The sequence below is a fragment of the Sitophilus oryzae genome, unplaced genomic scaffold (assembly GCF_002938485.1).
Source record: "Sitophilus oryzae breed Bouriz unplaced genomic scaffold, Soryzae_2.0 scaffold_1002_pilon_pilon, whole genome shotgun sequence".
Lineage (NCBI taxonomy): Eukaryota > Metazoa > Arthropoda > Insecta > Coleoptera > Curculionidae > Sitophilus > Sitophilus oryzae.
This window is the reverse complement of record NW_022145619.1, coordinates 841,796-867,091: the sequence shown is the minus strand read 5'-3', so window position 1 is coordinate 867,091 and position 25,296 is coordinate 841,796. Positions and strand designations below refer to the sequence as shown.

The 25,296-nt window shown below is 31.5% G+C and overlaps 1 protein-coding gene across 1 annotated transcript; it reads right to left on the bottom strand.

The window, feature by feature from the left end:
• Positions 1-411: 411 nt before the first annotated feature.
• On the bottom strand, positions 412-24,679 carry LOC115887934. The gene is made up of 4 exons (XM_030907510.1): positions 24,645-24,679; positions 3,737-3,921; positions 2,423-2,678; positions 412-570 (listed from the first exon to the last, which is right to left on the bottom strand). The coding sequence occupies exons 3-4, from the start codon at positions 2,597-2,599 to the stop codon at positions 442-444; spliced, it is 306 nt and encodes a 101-aa protein (XP_030763370.1). The 5' UTR covers positions 2,600-2,678; positions 3,737-3,921; positions 24,645-24,679; the 3' UTR covers positions 412-441.
• Between the last annotated feature and the right edge of the window lie 617 nt (positions 24,680-25,296).

Below are 25,296 nucleotides of genomic sequence, written 5' to 3'. Positions count from 1 at the left end.
CAGATCTATAAGTTATAACTCAGACAGTCTCAGGGCTTTGACGTTGATCTGACACGGTTTTACAGAGGTTACCTCTCCATCTCCGATATCAGTCGTACCAAACTTCATGGCACGAATGCTAGTCGTCTCGGGGCACTTGATGAGGTATTCCGGTGTTTCCCCATTTTCACCACACCAAACCAAACCATACCCAGAGTAGAACTTTTTTCTTTGCCAAATTTGTTCAGCTCCTCTAGGCATTCTTTGACCAACTTCGAATTGATTGTTACTGAGTTTATCGCTTTTAATGCTGCTTGACTATCGGATAAGATGGCAATTTCTTGTACGCATCTTTCGAGAACGTAGATGCTGGGGTAGATAAAGGTATTTTTAAGATAAAAAATAAAACATTTTTTAATATTTACAAAACTTTTATTACCTAATAAAGTTTCTTCTGTAATTTTAGCATTTCATATACAAATCTAGATAATTTTCTAGGTAAATTTTCTTCCTAGTCGCTTCTGGCGATAAGATAATCTCTGCCGCGTTGGTACCTTCGTGATTATGCATAAATGCGCAATTTCGAATTTTCTAAAATATAGTAGTACTTATTAAAAACGGAGCAATATATTGTTTTTCATTATACCGGGTGCGTCTGAAAAAAAAACTTTTTAATTTTATCAGATAAAAAACGAGATTTGGTATGTTGTAATTGTAACGTATAATTGTTTTTGGTCACTTCCTGTTTCACCGGACTTTTAATTTTTAAATGACACCCTCGGTATTTTTTTTACTTTATTCGATTAAAAATGACACTCTGAATAGAATGACATGTCACCTTTTGACATTTTCGCTTAAAAATCGTATTTTAAATTTCAATCTAGAATGCCCTGGCCATGTTAAAAACACTATTTTTTAATCAAGGAGCCTTGGAAAAATCAAAAGTTGTAGTCATTATCGGTGAAACAGGAAGCGACCAAAAACAATTGAATACGTCAATCAATTCTAATTTATGTCATATACTAACATACCAAATCTCGTATTTTTATCTGAAAAATAAAAAAGTTATAGGGCTGAGCCACTTTTGAGACGCACCCAGTATAGAGATATATTCCTAATAACACAACACTGGAAATAGTAGAAGAATACAAAATATATTTGAGACATTTAATACACAGCTCAGGATCTCTACTACCAGAAATCAACAGAAGAATTAAGTTAACATGGAGTATATATGGAAACTCAATCATATTCAAATCAAAGAATGCCACTTTATCTAAAGAAGAAAACATTCGACCATTGTGTACTACCTGTCATGACCTATGCATGCGAAACCTGGACACTTAAAACGGATGAATAAGTTCAAAATAATGCGATAATGATATTCTATTAAGATTTTTTACACGTGTTATAAAGAGACACATAGGGTGTTCAAAAAATGCACTATAAACTTGGGAAGATAAGTGATTTTAAGAAACATTAGAGTTATTATTTTTAATTAGTTATTAAAAGTACAGGGTGAGTCAACGATAAAGTCCATTATCTCATTTGTTTCGAGGTTTACAAAAAAATGTTAAATATAAAAGTTAAGGTTAAGGGAAGGTTAAGATCTAAGGTTAAGATACACTTACGTCTTAAAATTATTACGGAGTATACAGAGTGCTTCAAAAATGTGTGGCAGATGTAACATATGTTTTTTTAAATGCAACACTCTATTTTTTATTTTATTTTTAGATTCTGATATGAATTATACCATGTCAATTTTAGAAATTTAGCACGTAAACTCTAATTGATACTTATAAAGTTTGAATATTTGTTATGGGAACGGTTTTCTTTAAACAAAACAATTATAATAGAATTATTACCTTTTAAATGGCTTTACTAAAGAAACCAGAAGGTTTAAGTATGGGAACATAATGTATCTTTGAATAGCAATTTTATTGGGTTTTGATTTTTTCAATAATATTCATAGGGCTGAATTTAAAATAACAAAGATTTGAGTAATTTTATAACAAACGGAAATAATTATTTTTTCTGACCTCCCTGTTTGATATCCAATCAGTTGATTTAGATAGATGAGATATGCCGACTTTTCTTAAACTATAAACCAAATTTCAGCTTTCTATATGCCGAATTTATGATCTAACCAATGCTTATACAAGATCATGTTTTTGTCAATTTTACACATACCTATTTTATTTTTTATCTCGAAAACTATCAGAGATAGGTATAGGACACTATAATATAAAAATTATGAGATATCAAAGTAGTTTTCAAAAATGTAATAATATACCGGGGGTACCAGATGGAGCAGGTGCCTTTATGCAAAAATTCAAATTTTCAAAAAAGAACTACCATCGGTTCTCCATAAACGTCTAACGTGCCATGGCCGTGAATCACCCTCTGTACAAATTATTACCTTCATTTTCTTAATAATTATTACCTTCATTTTTTGAAGATCGTCTTTACTTAATAACTCTAAGTACTTTTCTGCATTCCAGCACGATGAACAGAGGAACTGCGTGTAATCCAGATGCCAATAGTCTCCCTGACAAACCGTATTGCATTTCCGGCATTTATCAGTTGGTACCGGTACGCATACCGTTTCCACCGTATACATCAATTTCGGTCTACCAAAATTACTGGAAAATCTGGTCCTGCGGCATTTTCGAAGCTTTCTGATGTCATAAGTGGCTGGACTAATAAACAACAATTTTTTTAATTAATTGTACCGTGCGATCGAAAAGAAAAAAGGAGTCAAAGACCGCTGGGGAATGACTATCGATAATAATTTTAGAAAAGAAATATATCTAGAGGCTGTTTGAAAAAAACATGTGCCATCTCTCGTGGGGAGATTCCTCACGTTAAAATAAGTTTTATTTTTCATATCAACATAAGCCCGTTTCAGTTTTGTTTCGTAGCTACATGATTTTAAAGTCTTAATAATCTTTCGATTTATTATAATTTTCTTCCAAGTACTTTTAGTGATTTGAATGTAATTTTGAGGGTAAAAGTTACTATAAATGCTACTATTAGTTGTTATTACTATTAGTCTAACATACAGCAATTTCAAATAAAAATATAATCGTATTTAAGATATAATTACAAAAAAAACTAAAAGTTTTAACATCCTGTAACTCGTAATGCGTTTCCATACCCATGTTTATAGGAACTTTTTTTCATATTTTTTATGAGAAATCAATGAGTACTTATTTAAAACTTTCGCAAGTTAATGATATTATTTTTTTTAAAGGTTGCTATTAGATTTGGATCACGGCAAATTAATAAAACTGTGTTTATCTCATCAAGGAAGCCGAAACCGACAAAATATCGAGAGACAACTTTTAATCTTTTAATCAATTAAACTGCTTACACTATTTCGCTAAGAAGAAAAAAAAAGTCAGTGGCGTACATGCTTTTTTTAGAAAAATATTCCAGTGATAACCCATATGCACGTCCCTGGTGAATATGTCGACACTTTTTTAGCTTTAAAATGTCGCATTTATAGTAACTTTTACCCTCAAAATTTCATTCGAAACGCTAAAAGTACTTGGAAAAAAATTATAATAAATCGAAAAAATATTAAAACTTTAACACTCTGTAGCTACGAAACAAAGCAGAATCAGACCCATGTTGATATGAAAATAAATCTTATTTTTAGGTGAGAAATGAATATAATAAGAAAAAAAAATAATCGGATATAAATCTATTAAAATAAAATTGTATTGTATAGAAAGCAATACACAAGAAGTCTTACCCTGGAATGTCATTAGCAGAGATTCGAACTATTTTAGCCTTTATTCCAAAAGGTGCCGTGGAAGGTTTCACTTCTATTTTTTGGGACACGTTGTATTTGTTGGGCGACGGGATTTTTACAGCTACGGAATCTTTAAAGCGTTTGTCGGAACTTGCCAGTGGACCTACACCTTTCTTACTTCTCACCTTAAATTAGCGATGGGAACTATCGAATGAATTAGACTATCGAATGGTTAATGAATGAATGATTTCAACTATCGAATGGTTTTATTCGAATAAAATCATTCATTCATTTGTAAACTAAAGCATATGTGACAACCTCGCCGTGCGACTAAATGGTTATCGTTGAGCCACGACTATCGAATGCTTTGATAAATGAAATTAGTTATTCGTTTGGATTTTGTATGCTTCAGTGCATTATTGGTTCTTCCAAATTTTCATAACTTCGCCGTATAAATACTGTGCTATTTTTGCGGTTCTGTTTATTAAAATAGTTAAAATACTAATAATAGTACGTTATTTTTTAATTTTATATATTATATCTTATATCGTTGAAAAGCATTTTTACTAGTGAAATCAAAAAAAGTGGGTCAATAATTTTTCCGATAATTTGTGTGGTTTTCCGTAGTTCGATCTTTCAATTATTTTTAATTTATTATGGTATATGAGTCATTTTTAATGCGAAATTTTGAGAAGTAGCAATTTTTTAAGAGAGATGAGATGAACTTACAATGCTAATTTTAAAAATTACATATTTGTATTTTATTAATCACGATCCTGCTTAAAGCGCTTGACGTAAAAAGCTGATTTTTGGAAAACAACTTGACTTTATTTGATGATTTGACTTTAGGGTGTAGAGGTTCGATAAGAAGGGATTTTTCGAAACTCGAATTCTAAGCGGTGAAACTATCCCTCAAATATTAAAATATTTTTTATTTATAAACCGGTGAGTTTTTCGGAAAAACTTTGTTGTTTTACATATTTTAAGATTTTTTATAAATTTATACAAGGTGATTCATAAAATATGACCATTGAGTAATCACGATTCTGCTTAAACTGCTTGACGTTTAAAGCTGATTTTTGGCAAACGGATTGACTGTGGGGTGTAGAGGTTCGATAAGGAGGGGTTTCTCGAATCTCAAATTCCAAGAGGGTGAAAACGCCCCTCAAATATTACACTATTTGTTATTTTAAAACGGTTAGTCTTTCGGAATACGCTTGGACAAGCATAATTTATTTGTTTTTTTTACATATTTTGAAATTTCCAAAAATATTTCCTGTTCCAAAAAGTTAGGTAATTTCTTAACCACGATTCTGCTTAAACTGCTTGACGTAAAAAGCTTATTTTTGGCATTCGGATTTTTCGAAAGTCAAATTCCAACGAGATGAAACTACCCCTTAAATATTACCAAGTTTTATAATAATATCGCCATATTGTTTTTTCTCATGCTGACATAAATGTGAGAAAATTTTATCCAGTTTGTATGTTAATTGAAATTCTTGCTTTGCTTTATCATCACTATTACAAATGATTAATTCGACGCGAACGAAGTCGCTGGTACAAGCTAGTCTAATAATAAAATAATACAGTATTCCCATTAAAAAATATATGTTATATCCGCAACACTTTTCTGGAGTACTCAGTACACTCTACGGTAATTTTAAAATGTGCTTCTTAACCTTCCCTATAACTTTTCTATTTAACGTTAAAAGCGCATTTTGTAAAAGATGTCGCGTCTCGAAGGGAAAACAACCAGAAGGGAAAAAATCTGCGATGAATAAAATACGATGAACCAAATACCATGTTAAAGATACAAAAATATATTACTGTATGCGTTATTATTTGGCCATCGTTTGTTATATTCAATTACAATATAATATGTGTTTGAGATCCAACTCGCTTGGCAGGCTTGCCTTAAAAAATTGATAGAAGATGTCTCGCTCTCGTCTCGCTCTCGTTTTGTCAGGTTTGGACGCACCTTTAAATTTACCGTTTTTCCAATGAGGATTTCTGTGAACAACCAGAGCTTCCGACCATTTTATATTGTACTGTTGTGACCAAACATGGTCCGCAATACCTGATTTCATTGTTTCACCTTTTTGTACAGGTTGGTTATGTTCGCTAAGTCGTGCATTTAGTATTATTATTATTTTTTAATCGTAAATTTGATAGAATCATTTTGTGAATTGACATGATGGAGAAAGAAATCCAACTGTCTATCAGTGTCTATATGAAAGTGTCGTCAACATATCGAAGCCAGATTTTAGGTTTGACGAGTGCAGATCTAATGGCATAGGTCTGCCATTTATACATATACTCGTAATAATAGGTATCTTTACCCGTAAATATCAAAACAACCTAAAAATATTAACAGTAATATGTTTTATTTAAAGCAAATGATTAATGTTATTTTCCTATTTCTATATAAACCGTACTGTAGTGATGTATGTATTTAATTTAAATAATCAGCGGAACTCATAATTTTGGTGAATTAATGAAACGTTAAAAACGTTGTTAAATTAGAGCAGCTTTGAAAATTAGTAGATTGTGCATTCAAATTGTTTTTGATGTTAATTTAACGACCTTATTCAATATGAATAGATTTCGGCTTATGGTAGACTTTACCGCATTACCATATAAATATATTTTCAGTTAACTTCCATATTTAAACGCATTTATAAAGTGGCATATGCATAATTTTAAAATTAATTTTACAAATTTACGTGTAATTGAATATTATAAATGTAATTTTGGCAATATCATAAATGTAAATTTTCTTTGACGTTGAATGTTCTGGTTTTTCGTATAACTTATTAAACTGGTCTGTATAATAATAAAACCAGAAGCATTTTTTGAAATTCAGTCTCTGTCATTTGACTTTTTAATAATAAACATGATTTAGAGGGAAACACTATAATATCATCTAATATATAAAATTCTCGTGTCACAGTTTTTGTTACCCTGTTTCTCCGAAACGGCTGTTGAGGAAACTATACAGTAGGTCCGAGAATAAGGTTGTTATGAAAACCAAACCAAACAATTTTTTTTATTTTATTTTGTTATGATTTGGCATTAAAAATGCATACAATCTTAAATTTTCACCCTTCTACCATCAACCCCTATTTTTTAAGAAGGGGTTGTATTTTTAATTTTTGTTACCTTACATACTTACTGCCATTACTCTCTGCTGACGAGTATTTGACACGCATCATAAGATGGTTATGCAAGGCGTTTCCTGTCATGAGCTTTTCTTTGACTGAAATGCCCGATACGTGACGTTGTCTCTCTTCTGCACTCCGGACATTGAAGAATCTCATTACTTTGTTGCCTCTTTACTTTTTGGTTGTCATTATTAACTGAATTTAAAAATTCTCCTCCATTTCTATTGTGCGCTGCTTCCTCCCACCGATGCTACATACTTATCCTCTTTAAGTTTTTATGAAAAACATTATTTTATAAGTATTTTTTTGAGTTGTCCACCCGGTTTTCTCTTACCCTCTACAAGTTCACCGTAAAGAAGAGATTTCGGTAGGCGGTTTTTCTGACCTTATTTCGGTAGGCGGTATACGTGGCCAGCCCATCTTAAGCGAGTTTTAGTAATCATGACTTCAGCCCTATCGCAGCTTGTTTTTTTCAAGGACTGATACGTTTGAGACATGGTGATACCATTTGATTCTTAACAGTTGTCTAAGACGTCTCTGTTCCAACTCGCTTAATGCGTTCGTGTGCCGGCGGTACGGCACCAGGTTTCGCTTCCATATAACATGGTGGAGATTATTACTGCTCGATACACTGCAAGTTTTTGTTACCACTGTTAGCATACTCCTCGAAACAGCTTAACCAATTTTGATGAAATTTTATACAGAATTGGCCCATCGAAAACGTTCCGCAAGGCATAACGGCCAGGATAATTATTTTTTCAGAAAATTCAAAAACACGTCAATTTTGTTTGCGAGGGGGACTTTGCCCCAAAAATGATTGCAAAACCTTCAACCCTCTAAGCGGGGGGTGTCATCACCCAACTTTTTCAAATGGAAAGGGGGTCAAGTGGTACCGCAATGAAAAGGGCTTTCTATTCTCTATACTTTTCCGCTTCGTTTTTGAAAATCGGTCGAGTCATTGGGAAAATATGAAGGATTGAAATTTGAAAAGTTTATTTAAACATTTATCAGAGTAAATGATAAGGATAAATTCCTTCGACCAATTTGCTGTTTTTCTTATTATTTCTAGATGATTACGCATTTTTTTCACTTGCCACAATCAGTTTTCACTTGAACGATCAGGTGCGGTAGTTGCTAGATAGCTGTTCTGTGACTTGTGCGTTGAAGTTCTTCTCAATATCGTTAAACTGACCCAAACTAGAATTTCCAAAAATACCAGCCCCACACGTTCAATTTCTGAGGGTTTTGTGTGTGCACCTCGTGAAAAAACCCTCAGCCCAGTACCGACAGTTATGCCGATTAACTACACCGTTCAAAAGAAAGTACACTTAAAATAGGAAATTATTATCAATCGCCACTCGTTCACTCACAGTTTCACAAGAATTACCAAGCGACGATCAAAATCGTCTTCGTTGAGTTCTTGTACCAACTGAATTTTGTACGGGTGGAACTTGAGTTTTTAATATCCTTTGGACACTGGTACGATTCACGCCGGCTAATTTTGCATTGGCTAATTTTCTTGTACTCAGCGTATGGCAACTTGGCCCCAATGCGAATACCTCCATAGCTTCATTTACTACAGGGTTTTCCCTCTGCCTCTTTTTATTCATAACGGAACCAGTTTCGCGAAATTTTGCTACTAACTCGCGAACAATTTTGCCATAAAAAGGTGTTTTTCGGGATGGCATTCATTGAATATCTGCGGAACCCGATTGCTACATTCATTATTTTTAAAATAAGAAAGTTCGATTATTTCCGCTTTTTCTGCAAGTGAGTATACTATAATTGTTAAAATGTTTAACGATATTGAGAAGAACTTCAACGCACAAGTCACAGAACAGCTATCTAGCAACTGCGGCAACTGATCGTTCAACCTTGTGGCAAGAGTGAAAAATGCGTAAACATCTAGAAACAATAAGAAAAAACAGCAAATTGGTCGAGGGAATTTATCCTTATCACTTACTCTGATAAATGTTTAAATAAACTTTTTGAAATTTCAATCCTTCATATTTTCTCAATGACTCGACCGAGGTTTCAAAAACGAAGCGGGAAAGTATATAGAATAAAGAGCCCTTTTCATTGCGGTACCACTTGATCCCCTTCCCATTTGAAAAAAGTTGGGGGATGACAGCCCCGCTTAGAGGGTTGAAAGATTTTGCAATCAGTTTTGGGGCAAAGTTGTCCCCTCACAAACAAAATTGACGTGTTTTGGATTTTAAAAAAATATCCTGGCCGTTATGCCTTGCGGAACGTTTTCGATGGGCCACCTGTGTATGTATATTCAGTAGGTGTGAGAATAGGTTGTTATCTATTTTTTATACTCTAAGTGATAAGGGTGGCCCACCCTCATTTTTTTTATTTCTTTTTTATCAAGTAAGTAAAATCACGATCGCAAACCACTTATTTTTAGAATACCTTTTTCGAAAGATCTTCAAACTAAATAAAATAATTAGATATGTTTCTAAGCATCTGAAATTGAATTATAAGGATATCGTTAGGGTGTCCATTTTTATAACGAGAAAACGTCAGTAATCACGATAATTTAAAACTCAACTTTTAACACATAAAACACGCATGATAACTCAAGAACCACATTGGATATTGAAACTTCTTCTTTTATTTTGAAGTTCGGATCTTTTACAAGATATTTAAATAAGAAAATAATGGATAGGCTTTTTCTTTTCTTACAAAAATTTTACAAAACCCCATCATTTTACTTTTAGTGCATAGCAATTCTCAGCAATCGTCTAACTTTTTTATTTTTAAAGATTTTCACATTCTGTCTGCCAAGAAAATATAGCAGAAATATTAAAAAAGTTTTTGAAAAACTACAATTAATTACTTCTAATGGATTTCGAGATATCAATTTTGAATTCAGAGTTCTGATAGGGCGACCACTGTCGAACACCAACTGAATTCCACTTTTTTTACCAAAAGTGCAAGTGTTTCTAACTTGCACTTAACAATTTACAAGTTATAGGGAAAATTACAACAATTCGATAATAAATAAAGAAATAAAAAGTATCACGAAACGTAATTAAATCGTGAAGCTGAATGCATGATGTACACCCTAGAATTTTAAGTACTGATTGGGTCGACCGTATACCGTAAATAGTTAGTCAACCACTAAATAAATAGTACACAATCACAAATCATAGTTCACCGCAAGAGTTAGTCGGTCCACTTCTACAGAGTCCGCATGGAGAAGTAAGGGACGTGACTCCTTTTCAAAAATTAATAATTGTGGAAATAATTACTACAAGGTAAAAAAAAATAATGTGTTTTTAGCGTAGTTATTTCATAATGTTGACCTTATTTTGTTTGTTCTGTGAAGGTGTGACCACCCTCTATACAAGCATTTTGACGATTCGTCGCGCGATATTTTAAATCCCTAGTTCGAACGTTGGCGAATAGTTTTAAATTGAATCAATGAATTTTAATGAAAATGTCTTCTGCAAACGCGTTCAGTTTTAAAGTAATGACAGAAACAAATTAAATGTAGTTTTAAGTTTTATGAGATGCCGATTTTAATTGGATATAAATTTAACTTTTGATTGTTAAACCATTACTTTTTTATTACCAGTAAATTCCATACTAAACTTATATTATTTTTCACAACTATTTCACCTAAATAAAATAATTATTGTTTTAATATTTTTGTCTTTTTCAATATTTCAACGATTATTTGATATTTAGAGGCTACGACTTACTTACCAGAAAAGATATAAAGGCAATGGCTAAAAAATTAATTTTTTAAGGAAGCCATTATTTTTTTTTCATTTTTTATGTTTAGAGACTAGTGTATCTAACTTCGATGGGTGATTCGACAGATAAAAAATAAAACAAAAGTTCCTATGAACATTCGCTCTAAAATGCTTCTTGAAGAAGTTACTGCCCTCAAAATGTTAAATAAAAACAATATATTAATAATAATGTATTTAAATTAACATTAACATTAAATGAAAATTTATTTTCTTTTTAGATTCAGAAATTGTAAAACCTTGTATGCATTCTGATGCGCCCCTCCACTGCTTGAAATAGGCTCTGTCATTACAACGGCTCGTTCTGGAACACTTACAGCACTTTGAATCTTTTCGCAATCTCTATTTTATTGTTGATGGACTCTTCGATATATCCTTCCGCAACCATAGCACCTCGCCATCCTCAGTGCCTTTTTAACGTTGCCATGTTCACTCCTGCATTTGCCAGTAATGTAGCTCCAGTAAGTGTTTGCCAGTAATCTTCTCATACAATGGCCAGTATATTGCTCAAAGTATGTTGTAGGCCCAAGTACTTGCGGAAGACCTTCCGAATCATTTTTCTTCAAAAATCTGACTTGCTGGTTGATAATTCACCCAACTTTTTCAAATGGGAAGGGGGTCAAGTATTTACAGCAGTGAAAAGGGCTTTTTATTCTCTATACTTTCCCGCTTCGCTTTTGAAAATCGGTCGAGTCATTGAGAAAATATGAAGGATTGAAATTTGAAAAGTTTATTTAAACATTTATCAGAGTAAATGATAAGGATAACAAAAACTTCGGGAAGCATTTTAGGGCGTATGTTTATACGAACTTTTTATTTATTTTTTATCTTTCGAATCACCCATCGAGTTAGATACACTATTTTTGACACCCTGTATATTTTTTTTTAACTTACCCATTACTATTGTGATGATTTTGTGTCTCTTAAACGACACCACTTATCTCAGAAAATAGGGTCATATAAAAACCCAAGTAGCATAGGAAGGAGAAAAATCCATTAACCACGGAAAATTAAAAATTGACCACTATTTGGTTGAACTTAACTTAATAAATTGCTTGCAGGGAATAAAGTGCAAGAAATTAAAATGCGATCGTACAATAGTTAATAATAACCTAAAATTATGCCTTTGAAAAGTAGCAACGTTGGAGTTGGCATTGTTAAAATCTAGTTACTGATAATCTATTGAGGGCATTAAGACTACAGGGACTTAAAGTTGGTCAAATGTTACTTTATTATAACCTCTCAAATTTGTCTTGGGGTCGAAGGCATTGTTTGGTTTTCATGTTAGGTTAAAATTTAGTTGTTAGTAACTTTAAATGAGACCTTATTTGGAGGAGTTCAAATTAGGTTGAAAATTTAATTTATTTCGACCTCATAAGTCGCTATTATGCCTCAAAGGTAACTTAGTTTTTGACTTGGAAGAAAGAAAGACATACGGCATGTTAAAAAATACCTTTTAATTTCTTCGGGGTGATTTTCGTTTAAAAAGTTTTCGAAGGATTATTACGTCATTATCAGTTCACAGAATGTGCCTTGCCCTAAAGCCCGTAAACATAATCGGATTTGGCACATGGATTTTAGGACACATTATTACTGTCAAAAGTTAATCGGATTGCTCGAAGATGTAATTACCAAACTTAGCATAAAATGTCATTGTCAACTGTCACTGTCACTCAAAGAAAATACAAGTTTTCTGTTTTTACCGGCGATACTCCAACAATGTAGTCAATACTTCGAGAAATGAGCTTCGATCTAATATAGCTTATTTTTTAACTTGCACCTCAAAGAAAAATACCTTAAGCAAGAAATCTTGACCTTTGAGGTAATTAATTTAAAGAAATCTTAACCTCATACAAAGAAAGCGGACTTTAAGGTTTTAAAATTATGGAAAACCTAACTTCATAGATAAATAGCTAAAAACACCATTAGCGGCCATTTCCTTATACAATTTGTTTTCAAAAATATTTTTTGTGATATTGTTCTAAACTATTGAGAAAAATAAACAGACGTTTATGAAAAATACTACTTACCATAAGTTAAATTAACTAATTAAGAACTTTGAAAGTGTACCAAGGAAGTTAGCTGAAAAAAAGTGGGATTATAACCTTGAAAATAACGATTTATTCTAAAATCAATAGTTGAAAATACATAAAATTTTAATGGCGCATAATTTTTAGGGTCTATCATATTTACATCTCACAGAAAAATTTTCTCCCGCAGACATAATTATCTTGGGAATCTAGTAATCCACTTCTTACCAAAAACTTATTTACATTTACTAGGAAGTGCATACATATATGTAGGTATTTCATCCATGTTGGATTAATGTTCAAACGGCCATGTCAATTATTACAGTTGTTTGTCCTGGTTCATTATTGGGGGAAATTCATTTACACATATTAAAAAAGAAAAATACTTTTACCTTATACTTTCTCTTTCTTTCCTATGTTAAAATGTAGGTAGTACAAATTAGGACTACGTTTAGTAAAATTCACCTCTATTTTACCATGTTATGACCTCAGGTCGCTTATTTTGACTTCATAGTTCATATTTCATACAAAACAGCATAACCTGTTAACCTATTTTAACTTTTGGTTTTAAATTTGAACGTCAATTCTTGGAAATTTCGACCAATTTCCAGTTGGCCAATAATAGTCCAGGTGGTTAATTTAACGTAATTTTACCTTCAAATGTTTGTTGGGAAGGACTGTATAAGAAAAACATGGTATTAAATTTTACTGTTAGCTTTTATTTTCTTAACCCATTAAGGCCCAAATGCAAATTAATAATAAAATACCCAATTTTATTAGAAAAAGTAACTCAGTTGGGTGTAAGTAATAGTTAGAAATATAAAAAAATGGCAATCTGGGCTTTTAGGAATGCAATATGGCGCCGTACTCAAATAAGTACACTGGGCTAATGGGTGTATAAAAATACTACTCCTTTAATACTACAAAACTATATCTATTTAAAGTATTTTTAACAAAATAAGTGAAAATATACTAGTTATTTTTGTTATACCTATACAAATAAAAAACTTAGGTCATAAATAAAATATTTTTAAGTATGATATTTCTCAAAACACTCTCTTTCTACGCAAAGTGTAACAATGCACTTTTTACAACGCCATCTAATACGCAAATGGCACACGCTACATCTAAGCTGTTTCTCAATCTTCTCTGGGAAGTGACCAACATTGTCATATCTCACAGCACCAGGAACTTGACATGGTCGATTAGTTTTACGAGTTTTATTGTTCAAGCGGAGATAATACCGAGCAACATATCTTGTAAAGTCAAGAAGGCTAATTTTTTCTTCCGGCGAGGCACAAATTTGATGTAACTTCCAGGAATTTGTCATGGTTACATTGACCATATGAGTGAATAAACACCACCACCATTTCTTGCCCCTTATGCTTATTCTGTAAGTATTTGTTGCCTGGTCATTCAAGTCAACGCCGCCCATTCCAGCATTATAATTTTGAAAAACCAAAGGTTGTTGGACCGTAGTTATCTCCTTTTTGGCTCGCGACCATCGCTTGACGTAGTTGAGAGGTTCAATAAAATCGTGATTACTAGCCATTGAGCAAACACTATTGTCTTTCCATTTCACAATCAGTAAGTTATTCTCACAGTTAAATCTATAGTCGTATGTGCCCCTTTCCTCTTTGTCCATCATTTTAGAAGACTGAATGTTACAATTCTTCTGCCGATTTTCACGAATAGTGCCTGTAGCACGTATACCTTTAGCTGTCAATTGGTTCATGAGACGAAGAGTGGTAAAAAAATTGTCAAAGTACACTATGTGGTCAGCTGGGTTGTCTAGATGTTCTAGCAATGAAATTACCACATCAGCACCAAGACCAAGTGATTGCCCCTTCTTCTCACTGTTTTTGCCACAATAGGTGTCAAACGCGTAGCAATACCCGGTTGAACTGCACAACATCCAATCCTTGAATCCGAAGCGGACTGGTTTTCCGCGGATAAATTGTTTGGCGGAGTGGTGCCCAAAATATTTCACCATTGCTTCATCCACGCTCAGAGATTTATGAAAAAATCCCCACTGTCTAAAATTTTTGTTCAAAATGTCCATAAGGGGCCGTAACTTGAACATTTTATCATTTTTATTTATTTTATCATTATCTGCAAAATGTAGGTATCTTTTTATTTCTAGAAATCTATTGCGTGAGATAGATCCCGAAACAATTTTGACACCTAAATCTTCATCTAAAGACCAATACATCCTCTGTTGTGGCAATTTGTGATACCCAGAGAGCAACAAAATTCCAATGAAAATTTTCATTTCTTCCATGGTAGCAAAAAAATCATGATTATTTTTCTGTCGAGAGTAAATAATTGATTGCTCTATCATAAGTTGGAACACATTATCGTCAAACAGTTTCTCAAAAATTTGCACTGGATTATAGCCACGTAAACTTTCCTTTACTTTTTCTAAACGATCATTAGCGCCATTTTCTGTGTCACGTGAGAAAACATAAACCGGCTCAATTTTCTCCCATACAGGATTTCTCTCTTCGGCACGAGGACGCTTGCTGACAAATATTGATAATGGCTCGTCGTCACTGTCACTCCATTCGTCTGTATTGCCAAAATTTACTTCAATATATCCGGGCACATCGTTTGGAATATGGCTTTCCATAATATTATCATCATCAAACTCTTCTTGATCGGTGAGAACATCCGGTTCTGGTGGCAGGACTATTACATCAGCCTCGTCTTCGTGACTCTCAATTGCATCCGCAGCTTCTTGCAATGTAGAAAATATTTTTCGACCATAAAAACTTGTGGTCGTTATTGGTTGAAAGTCGTCATCCATTTCTGAAACAAAACGTAGCTTGAAATTAAAAATTCATACTTGAGCCCACTGTACTCATTTGAGTACATCCGTGTTTGGCGCTGATTCACGTTTCAGGAAATGAGGTTATGAATCTATGGCTAATTTTTACCACTTGTTTAATACATATAAAATAGATATTTGGCGTAATTTGTCAATAATTATACAAATAGCCTCCTAAATATATTATATTCACTTTACTTACCAGGTTCAAAAATAAGTCATATTTTAAAACTGTAACTAATCTTTTCAAAACACACCAATACCTGTCAACTATCAGTAAACACTGCCCAGAGATTAATAAAATATGGCGCGATAGCTAACAACTTAATATATTGCCCATCAGATGGCAGAGTTTGTCCAAAATAACTGTACTCATTTGAGTACGGCGGGCGTTAATGGGTTAATTTACACTTTACATTATAATTACAATTGAAACATATTTTAGGAACTAATCGAAGTTTAATTATACACTAATTTCCTAAATACTGTACAACGTTCTTTTTAGATATATGTTTAAATGATATTTTTCTATTGATTCGATATTACGTATGATATGTCAAAAATATACTATTGATAATAATTGTTTTGAATTGTTCACCGTAATTTCTTACAATTGACACGAATAGAATGATCTGTAATGATGATAAATGGAGTTTGTCCTTTGTAAAAAATAATTCCCTAAATATTGATATCTTTTTATAGAAATATTTTCAATGTTTGTAATTTGTTAGTAAAATTGTTATATTCAATTTGCTTATGAATATGTTTGTTTACCTTGGATTTTGTGTTGCTGTAGAATATTATACAAAAAAGAATAGTGAAAATTGAAATATATAAATATTGTCGAGAATAACGCTTGATATTAAGATATAGGCTCCTGCAAGAAGTAGATTAAAAATAAAATTCAATAAAATAAATTCTGTTTAAGTGCATACCTAAAGAATATACTAGGGTTTATTTCAGGAAAATACACTCAGATGCAAAAAATAAAGGCAACGGAGAAATTTTTGACTCCTTTGTTTTCGATTCATGTCAATACATGATTTGGTTAATTTTTAAGAGCGAAATGAACTGATCGCGATCAATTTGCAATTTTTAAATTATCGCTACTTTGGAAGTATTTTTTAATATGACGAGATGGTTTTGGTGACTATTGTCGTAACGTCATATTACACTGCATTTGATACACTACACTAAATTGAAAAGTCCTGATTTTAATAAACATTAATAATAATAACAGAACTAACGATATTAAAGAAAACATCTGTAAAACTCAAGTATAATATAATAATAGCTCCCGTATATAGCGTTTAACGCCTTGGGAGTAACAAGGTACAACTTGCTATACTAGAGCCGTTCGGCATACAAGGAAGGTAATGTGGCTAGCACTACGCTTCAACCGCCTATTATTACCTCAGGATTGTGAATCCCAAGTACTAATTTAAGGCTGAGTCGACCTAGGCACCCAAACTATTTTAATTTAATAAAAATAGTCGGCTGATGAAATGCCGGGTGTGTGGGAATCGAACCCACACCTTGAGATTGGTAGACGAGCCTGTACCTCTACGCCACCAGGCACCTCAGAAAGTATAAAAACACAAAAAATATAAAAAAACTTATTGTATATGTCCGTTCGTACTGTCGAGGCTAAAAAAAATATGATTTGGCCATTTTTATATTAAATAAAAATATAATATGTCCTCAAATCAAAACTATGGTAGGTTCTTACAATACATCTGCTGGATCTGTGTCTATATGAAAGGAATGCGGACAAAAAAACATTTAAATAAACAACAATATATTTGATACGTCGATTTGACGGAGTGCGTCACCGCAAATCGCTCCGCCCACTCATTTTATTGGCTACTTGCAAATTTGTTTAATTTTTTTATTGATGGGACGCGTCGTCTATTTTTTACGAAAAACATCTAGAGAATATCGTTTCCCTCTCACGGATGCCCCGTAGCTACAGAACGGACAGACGTACTGTACTTAATTTGTTATAAACATCGTAATGTTAAATCATACGGGGTGTTTAAAATTCTATGCCAAACTTTCTAAAATATAAAATTATATGTCTTCGTTTTTTTTTTAAATAGAATAACTTGTGTGTTATTTTTGTCACATGGAGAAATTAGAAAATGAAAAATTTTTCTAGGTCAAGAATTTTAACGATTTTGTAGATATTTAGGAGTATTATTACTTCAAGGGTAAAATATCAGAAAAAAAGTTATTAGATGTCTTTGATAAAATTACTCTCAGAAAAAACCATATATTATGTAATATTATACTGCAAATATCTGCCAACCCGTTAAAAATCTTAAAATACTTTAAGTACCTATAAAAAATATTCATTTTTAATTCTCCATCTAACGATAAAAAAACATTATACGAGGTGTTCTATTTATAAAAAAACAAAAAAAATATATTTTATATTTTAGAAAGTTTCGTGTATTATTCTGTATATACTCCTGTATGATTTAAGACTGCGATATTTATAGAAAGGTTATTGTACAGACCAATTAGAGTAAGTACCTAGTATAGTTTTGACTTTGGGAGATTTTTTATTTTAATATTTTTTAGAATGGGCTGAAAATATAAAATATATTATTTAATTATTTATTATTATATTTAAAACTATCACAACATATTTAATAATATCTTACGATTATGTAAAATGAACAGAAATGCAATTCTACACAGGGTGTTTGTTCTATTTAAAAAAACTCACACGTTTTTTGCGCAACGCGTAGAAGTTAAAATATATGTCCCTGAAATACATCCCAGTTCATACTTGGGGTTAGAACTTAAACAAAATGTCTAAATGTTTTCTTATAGGAGCTAGAGTTGCCCCAAACGCTGTTGCAGGTCGCTGTATAATAAAGGTTTTTTATCTTAATACAAAAAATTAGTTAATTTGAACTCTAACTAAAAAAAAATATAAAATAATCTATTATACGGAAACTATAGGTACATTGTTTGAATTAAATAAATACTCTTAAATAGAAAATTAATTAGACATTCAGCGAGAAATATGAGTAATATCACCAAGTTTTAATTTGTTTTTGTTTACAATATTTTTTTTTCTGTTACTTTGTATTGTTGTTTACTTTGCAGATTATAGTTACACTCCAAAGGAAAGTAACCATTGGACTATTTTGGATCTACGTAAGTATGTACGTCATTGTAAATTTGTTTTTTTCAATCAGTCGATACAAAAATGTCTCTGATAAAAATTGGCATAAGTCTTATATATCAGAAATTAAAAATAATTTTCTACATATGTAAATTAAAATAAAAATTAAATTTCTAAAAAATTTAACTAAAATAAAAATTAATTTTCGACAATATATAAATTTGAAATATAAATTAAATTCTATATACAAATTAATAAAATAAACATAATTTTTAACTTGTTCCTAAATAACATAACTAAAAAAAATTTATCCTACAAAATTAAATATCTACATATACAAATTGAAATAATCATAATTCTTAACTTACAAATGCATTTAACTAATGTTTAAGTAAATTTCTTTGAATTGTGCATTGAGGTATGATTTGATTATTGCCTTGTTGTTTTTTTTCTGTCAATTTATCTAATTATAGTGGATTATACGGCTCCCTCACCTTATGATTTTAGTCTAGTTGTTTTAATTTTTCAAATTTAGCTTGCCATATTGTTATCTGTGATTGAACAATTATTGTGATAGTAACCTTTTAACTTTTTATAAAAAAAATTTAACTTTTTAATTTGTTTTGTTTGTATTTTATAATTTTGACCTTTGTTTGAATATTGGAAGTTTCTAATATTCTGATTGTAATTATTTTAGCTTTCTGGGCCTGATGATGGAATTGTCTAAGTCCCGAAACATGTCGCCCCCTGCTTTTTGAAGCATTAAAATTTAAATAAACATCTTAAAGATTGTGAGTTATTTGTCCCCTTACCCGCCTTCAGAGGTTTCACTTTGAAATTGTTATTATTTTTATATACTAAGAACATTACTTACTACATAGAAACTCGGAGATTGTTTTAATTTACAGAAATGAGTGACAAAATAATTATGAACAAAAATGTTCTCATGTAGAAAATTATTATAAATATCCGTATTCTGTAAACAGGAAAATAATCGACAGTGATGCATACACATGAAAATGAATAAACCTTGTTTTTATTTATTTTATTTAACCTATATAAACAGAAAATTAAATTTTAGTTGGCGCAATATCGTTATCGTTAATAAAGCTTACCCAAAAGCTCATTAAAAGTGATATACTAAAAAGCTTAAAAATCAGCAATTAAAATATATTTTTGTTTTGATAATTCTAGTTAAATATTATATTTCATTTTTATTTTATTATTTTCAGATGCAAATAAATGTATTTTTGTTTCAATTTTATTTTGTAAAAAATGTATATCATAGATTAATATGTTATGATTTTTATGTATATAATCAATTAAATAACACACTGGCTAAATAACCACCGGCGGTATCGTTAGTGTACACAAAAATACAGTTGTTCAGCGGTATGATATTTCTATATATCTGTAAATGCCAGGGGGCAAATGAATTACTTTGTCGTTGACGGTGCACAGTGTAACGAAAACTAAAATAGTGGGACATTGGCATTTTTCTTCAGTTATCACTATTTTTTTGCTGACATTTTTGACAGAAATTAAATAATACGACTAGGAATTTTTGCTACAGGGCGAAAAAGAGTAAAAAAGGCGTAATGGAAGGTCAAAAAATATACGAAGTTTTATAAAGGACTTTACAGGTATATTTTTTTATTTACGAAGAGTTTATAGCTCTTATGGACCAAAAACGTTATCAAATTACTGTCGAACAATCATTTATCTCCCGCTAATATGTCAAAACTCAATCAACGTTCCTAAATATTCAAATAATCAGGGATAAATTAGATAAGACTGCAAAACTCAAAGAGAACGACACAAGTGGCAAATATCATTTAACAGTATTAAATAATATGATAATGCGAAAAAAATGTATTCAACAAAGGAAACCATAATACACACCTCACAAAAAATTTCGCAACACTTATATTTTTCGTAGTATTTATTCTTGAAACGCATCAAACATTTTCATGTGAAAAACTTAAAATCTAAGGTCTGCCTGAGTTATAATATACTTTCCATTTCTTAACAAGTTGCTATTAATGCAAATAACTTTTGAGATTATTGTTAACCAAGAGAATTTAAGAATACTTTGCAGTTTTCCAAATTAATAAGTGATGCGATAATTTATGTGGGGTGTATATTATCCAAAATAACATAATATGTAAGGCACTTACATAAAACATGCTTAAAAATCATTTTCAATTTCTTCTCCATCCATATACAACAGCTCTTTCGCTTCCGGAAACAAGTCTACTTTTTTTATTTTTAGAGTGCTTTGGTCGCAGATGTGAAAGTAGAGGATCTGAATATATCAATAAGTTGTGCAATATATCTTCAATAGTTTGGCACCAAAAATGATGCAGCATTGAGGGTGGAGTGTTAAATACATCGAAGAAAATTTTGCCGGTTTGAAAAAATATTCTCTTGAGTAATTTTTCTCCAATGTTGAGATATTCTGAATTGTTGTAAACTGTCCCCCACCCCAATGTAAGGATGGTTCCTCGCCCCTAAAATAGCATTCAGTATGTTCATAACAAGTGTATAGTTTTTTCAATAAAGAAATTATAGCACAAAATATTACGGATAAAAACTACGGTCGAATCAATGGAAAACGTAATTATTGCCAAAGAAATTTATTTTTTTCTTCAGGTTCGGATCTAGGTGGATGAAATTTATATGTAACAGTATACTAGAAGGTTCACTCTATGATATTTTGTATATATAACCTTGCGCGAATGTAAGCGTGTTTTTGAAAGTCATAATAAACATGTAGAAACTGGACTTGAAAAAAATTGGGACATTTTGTTCAGGTTTGTTGTTGGTAAAAGACCTCTCTTTACGGAAAAAAAAATATTGGAATTAAACAACACAAGGAAACTTCTGAAAATAGTAAATTTCATTGTATGAAATTTTTTGTACAAATTTGGTAAATTAAAGAAAACCATAACTTTAACCCGCCATAACTCCCCGACTAAGAGGTCAACTCAAGAAATATCTCACATGGTGGGGCTCTAGGATGTCCTTTATCCATCTATATAAAAAACTTGATGAATTAAATTTTTTTGTTTTTATGGGCTAATATACATTTCCCGATTTCGTTACACTGTGCGGCGGTATGAACTTAATCTGGTAGATAAATGCCGTACAACGGTGGCCTACTGTAATTTCGACATCAAACAACGTACCGGGAAAAATAAAAACAGTGAAACCAAAGCTAGGATATTAACCTACCTTTAAGATCCACCGACAGCCAAATCACTACTGTTTTGAGTCACTCCAGTACGATGAATATATTTTGATTATTATTTCGTTTAGGTGTTAAAAAAGTTATTTTATTTTCAACTATTTATTTATGTTTAATTTTGCGTCAATCTGTTAAATATTATTTATTAATACATTAGAATAGATCGAAGAAAAATGCATCAGAGGAAGAGATGAAATCAAGATCGCTTTGTTATTTTATATGTATAATTATAAGAGAAATGTCATGATCGTCATTTTAAGCCAACTAAGGCCGCTTCTTTTTTAGATTACACGATAATATTCAATATGTTTTTTATAGCCAATTTATTTATGCGAGTTTATTTTAAGTTTTATTCCTAGTAAATTCATATAACTTGCGAACGTTGATTAATACGAGTTCTTCCAGTTCTCACTCAATTTAAAATCTATCTGTTTTCTATTTTAAGACAGAATGTAATTTTTCGCGAGGATGCCAATTCTCTAGCTGAAAATGTTTTGAAACGTCAATTTTGATAGTTACGACGCCATCTTTTATTTTATTTAAATAGAAACCCCCACATATTTTAGCATCCTCCGGTAGGCATATTTCAGCTAATTTTAAAAATATAGTTTAGTATACTTTGCTCTTACCGTTTTCGATATACAGTGGATTTAGAATGAAATCTTCGAAATTATTTAAGCGTCTTACTCAATTTAAAATCTTGTTTCCTATTTTGAGATAGTAAAAAAATGCCGAACAGTTTTAAACTGCTAGTTATTTATCATAAGATATGTAGCCCAATTTATGTAAATTTCATGCATTTGGATAGGAATGCCATTTAGTTGTAATAAGTAAATGGCATTCATATTCAAATACATAAAATACAGGATGTCTTGATATTCAACCCCTTGTATATAGAAAACGACAAGTACAAGGTATACTAAACTTATATTTTGAAATTAATATAATTTGTGCAGGGCGAATCTCAAACATGAGGGGGTTTCTATTTAAAATTCAAGATGGCATCGTATTTTTCAAAAATAACTTTTAAAAGTTTTCCGTTATTATTAAAATATGTTTTACTATATAAAATAGGAAACAAGATAAATTTTAAATGGGTGAGGCCCTTAAAATGATTCGGAAACATTTCATTTTAAAATGCACTCTATATCGAAAACGGCAGGAGTGCAAGATTTTTTTAAAGGATTACGTATGTTGAACACACCAAATTTGAACAATTTTGGACAAGCCGCGTCTTACTAATGTAAGAATGTTTTGGAATTAAAACTGAGCAGGTAACAACGCAAAGCCAGGCAACTGTCAGCATACCTTAAATTGTCAGTGAAATGTGTTTAATATTAAATAATACAATTTGTTGTGATCTCTACGATACCACACTATATTACATACGGTTAATGTGCCTGAAATGCATTTTTGTAATTCAAACCGTGTTCGAAATCATAGGATTGACAGCTTAAGGTATGTTGGCATTTGCCCGATTTTGCTTTAAGTTTCAGTTTCAATTTAAAAAATAAATGCAATTTTCTTAGATTACTTAAAATCAGCTCGTTCAAAATTCTTATAATAAAATTATATAAGAGTTTCTTGCCTTGAACTGCTAATCTAGAGAAATTAATACCACGCTGTGTTCGACATAATGTGGATCAACCTGCTCTCACTACCGGTTTCGGGGCCTACCCCATCATCAGGTGAGCTTGGGTATTTCCACAAAACGACGAGTACAGCGCAGAGTATATAAATACGACTTGTAGTAAAGTAGCGGTAAGATATTAAATCGCATTACAAGATAGCGGCCTGCAATACGTAACTTTAGCGTATTTAAGATATAATTACAAAAAAAAACTAATTTTAAAAAGTTTAACATCTAAAACTCTGCATTTCCATACACCCATGTTTATAGGAACTTTTTCATATTTTTTTTTATGAGAAATCAATGAGTACTTATTTAAAACTTTCGCAAGTTAATGATATTATTTTTTTAAAGGTTGCTATTAGATTTGGATCACGGCAAATTAATAAAACTGTGTTTATCTCATCAAGGAAGCCGAAACCGACAAAAATTTCGAGAGACAACTTTTAATCAGCATTAAACTGCTTACACTATTTCGCTAACAAGAAAAAAAAAAGTCAGTGGCGTACAAGCTTTTTTAGAAAAATATTCAGTGATAACCATATGCACGTCCCTGGTGAATATGTCGACACTTCTTTATCTTTAAAATATCGCATTTATAGTAACTTTTACCCTCAAATTTCATTCGAAACGCTAAAAGTACTTGGAAGAAAATTATAATAAATCGAAAAAATATTAAAACTTTTAACACTCTGTAGCTACGAAACAAAGCAGAATCGGACCCATGTTGATATAATAAATCTTATTATTTTAAAAATAAAAAAAAAAGTCAAATAATCTAGCTACAAATTGCGTAAAAAATCATCAAAACCGACCCTCTAGAACAAGATATATTAAACTTTAAATGAAAAGGAAAAAAAATAATCGGATATAAATCTATTAAAATAAGATTGTATTGTATAGAAAAAAGCAATACACGAAGAAGTCTTACCCTGGAATGTCATTAGTAGAGGTTCGAACTATTTTAGCCTTTATTCCAAAAGGTGCCGTGGAAGGTTTCACTTCTATTTTTTGGGACACGTTGTATTTGTTGGGCGACGGGATTTTTACAGCTACGGAATCTTTAAAGCGTTTGTCGGAACTTGCCAGTGGACCTACACCTTTCTTACTTCTCACCTTAAATGCAAAAACGTTTGAAAGTTTACCATTTATGCTCTTTTATTTTTCTATTTGAACCCATCACCAAAGTTTAATATATTTTGTTCTAGTGTGCCGATTTTGATGATTTTTTAAGCAATTTGTAGCTAATTTATTTGACTTTTTAGTATCACTTTCTAAATTGAAAAAGAAATTTCCCATCTGTCAATTATACGAGGGAAAACAAAATGTTGATATTTTGGTGTAAGTTTGAAACAGCCCGTGGATTATGTTAAGACGAAGAGATTAAGAGGAATTTAAAAATAATTTTATCGTCTAAGTGCATCTTTTCTCGATAGTTTATTTTTTGGTTTATCTCAATAGTTTTAATTTTGTTGGAGATATTCGCTTTTGAAGAAGACACTTTTTTTCAGAAGAAGATTAAACAAAATCTTATATCAAGAAGGCCTACTTCGGGACTACAACATATTACGTCTGCGTCTGTTGACTAGGACCAAAAACAAAGGTTATGGTTTTAATGTAAAAATTACGAAAAAGTAGTGTCGACAACTAAGTGTCCTCTACAAAAGCGAATATCTCCAACAAAAATTAAGCTATTGAGATGAACCAAAAACCCAAACTATCGAGAAATGATGTACCTATAATAGTTGATAAAATTATCTCCACATTC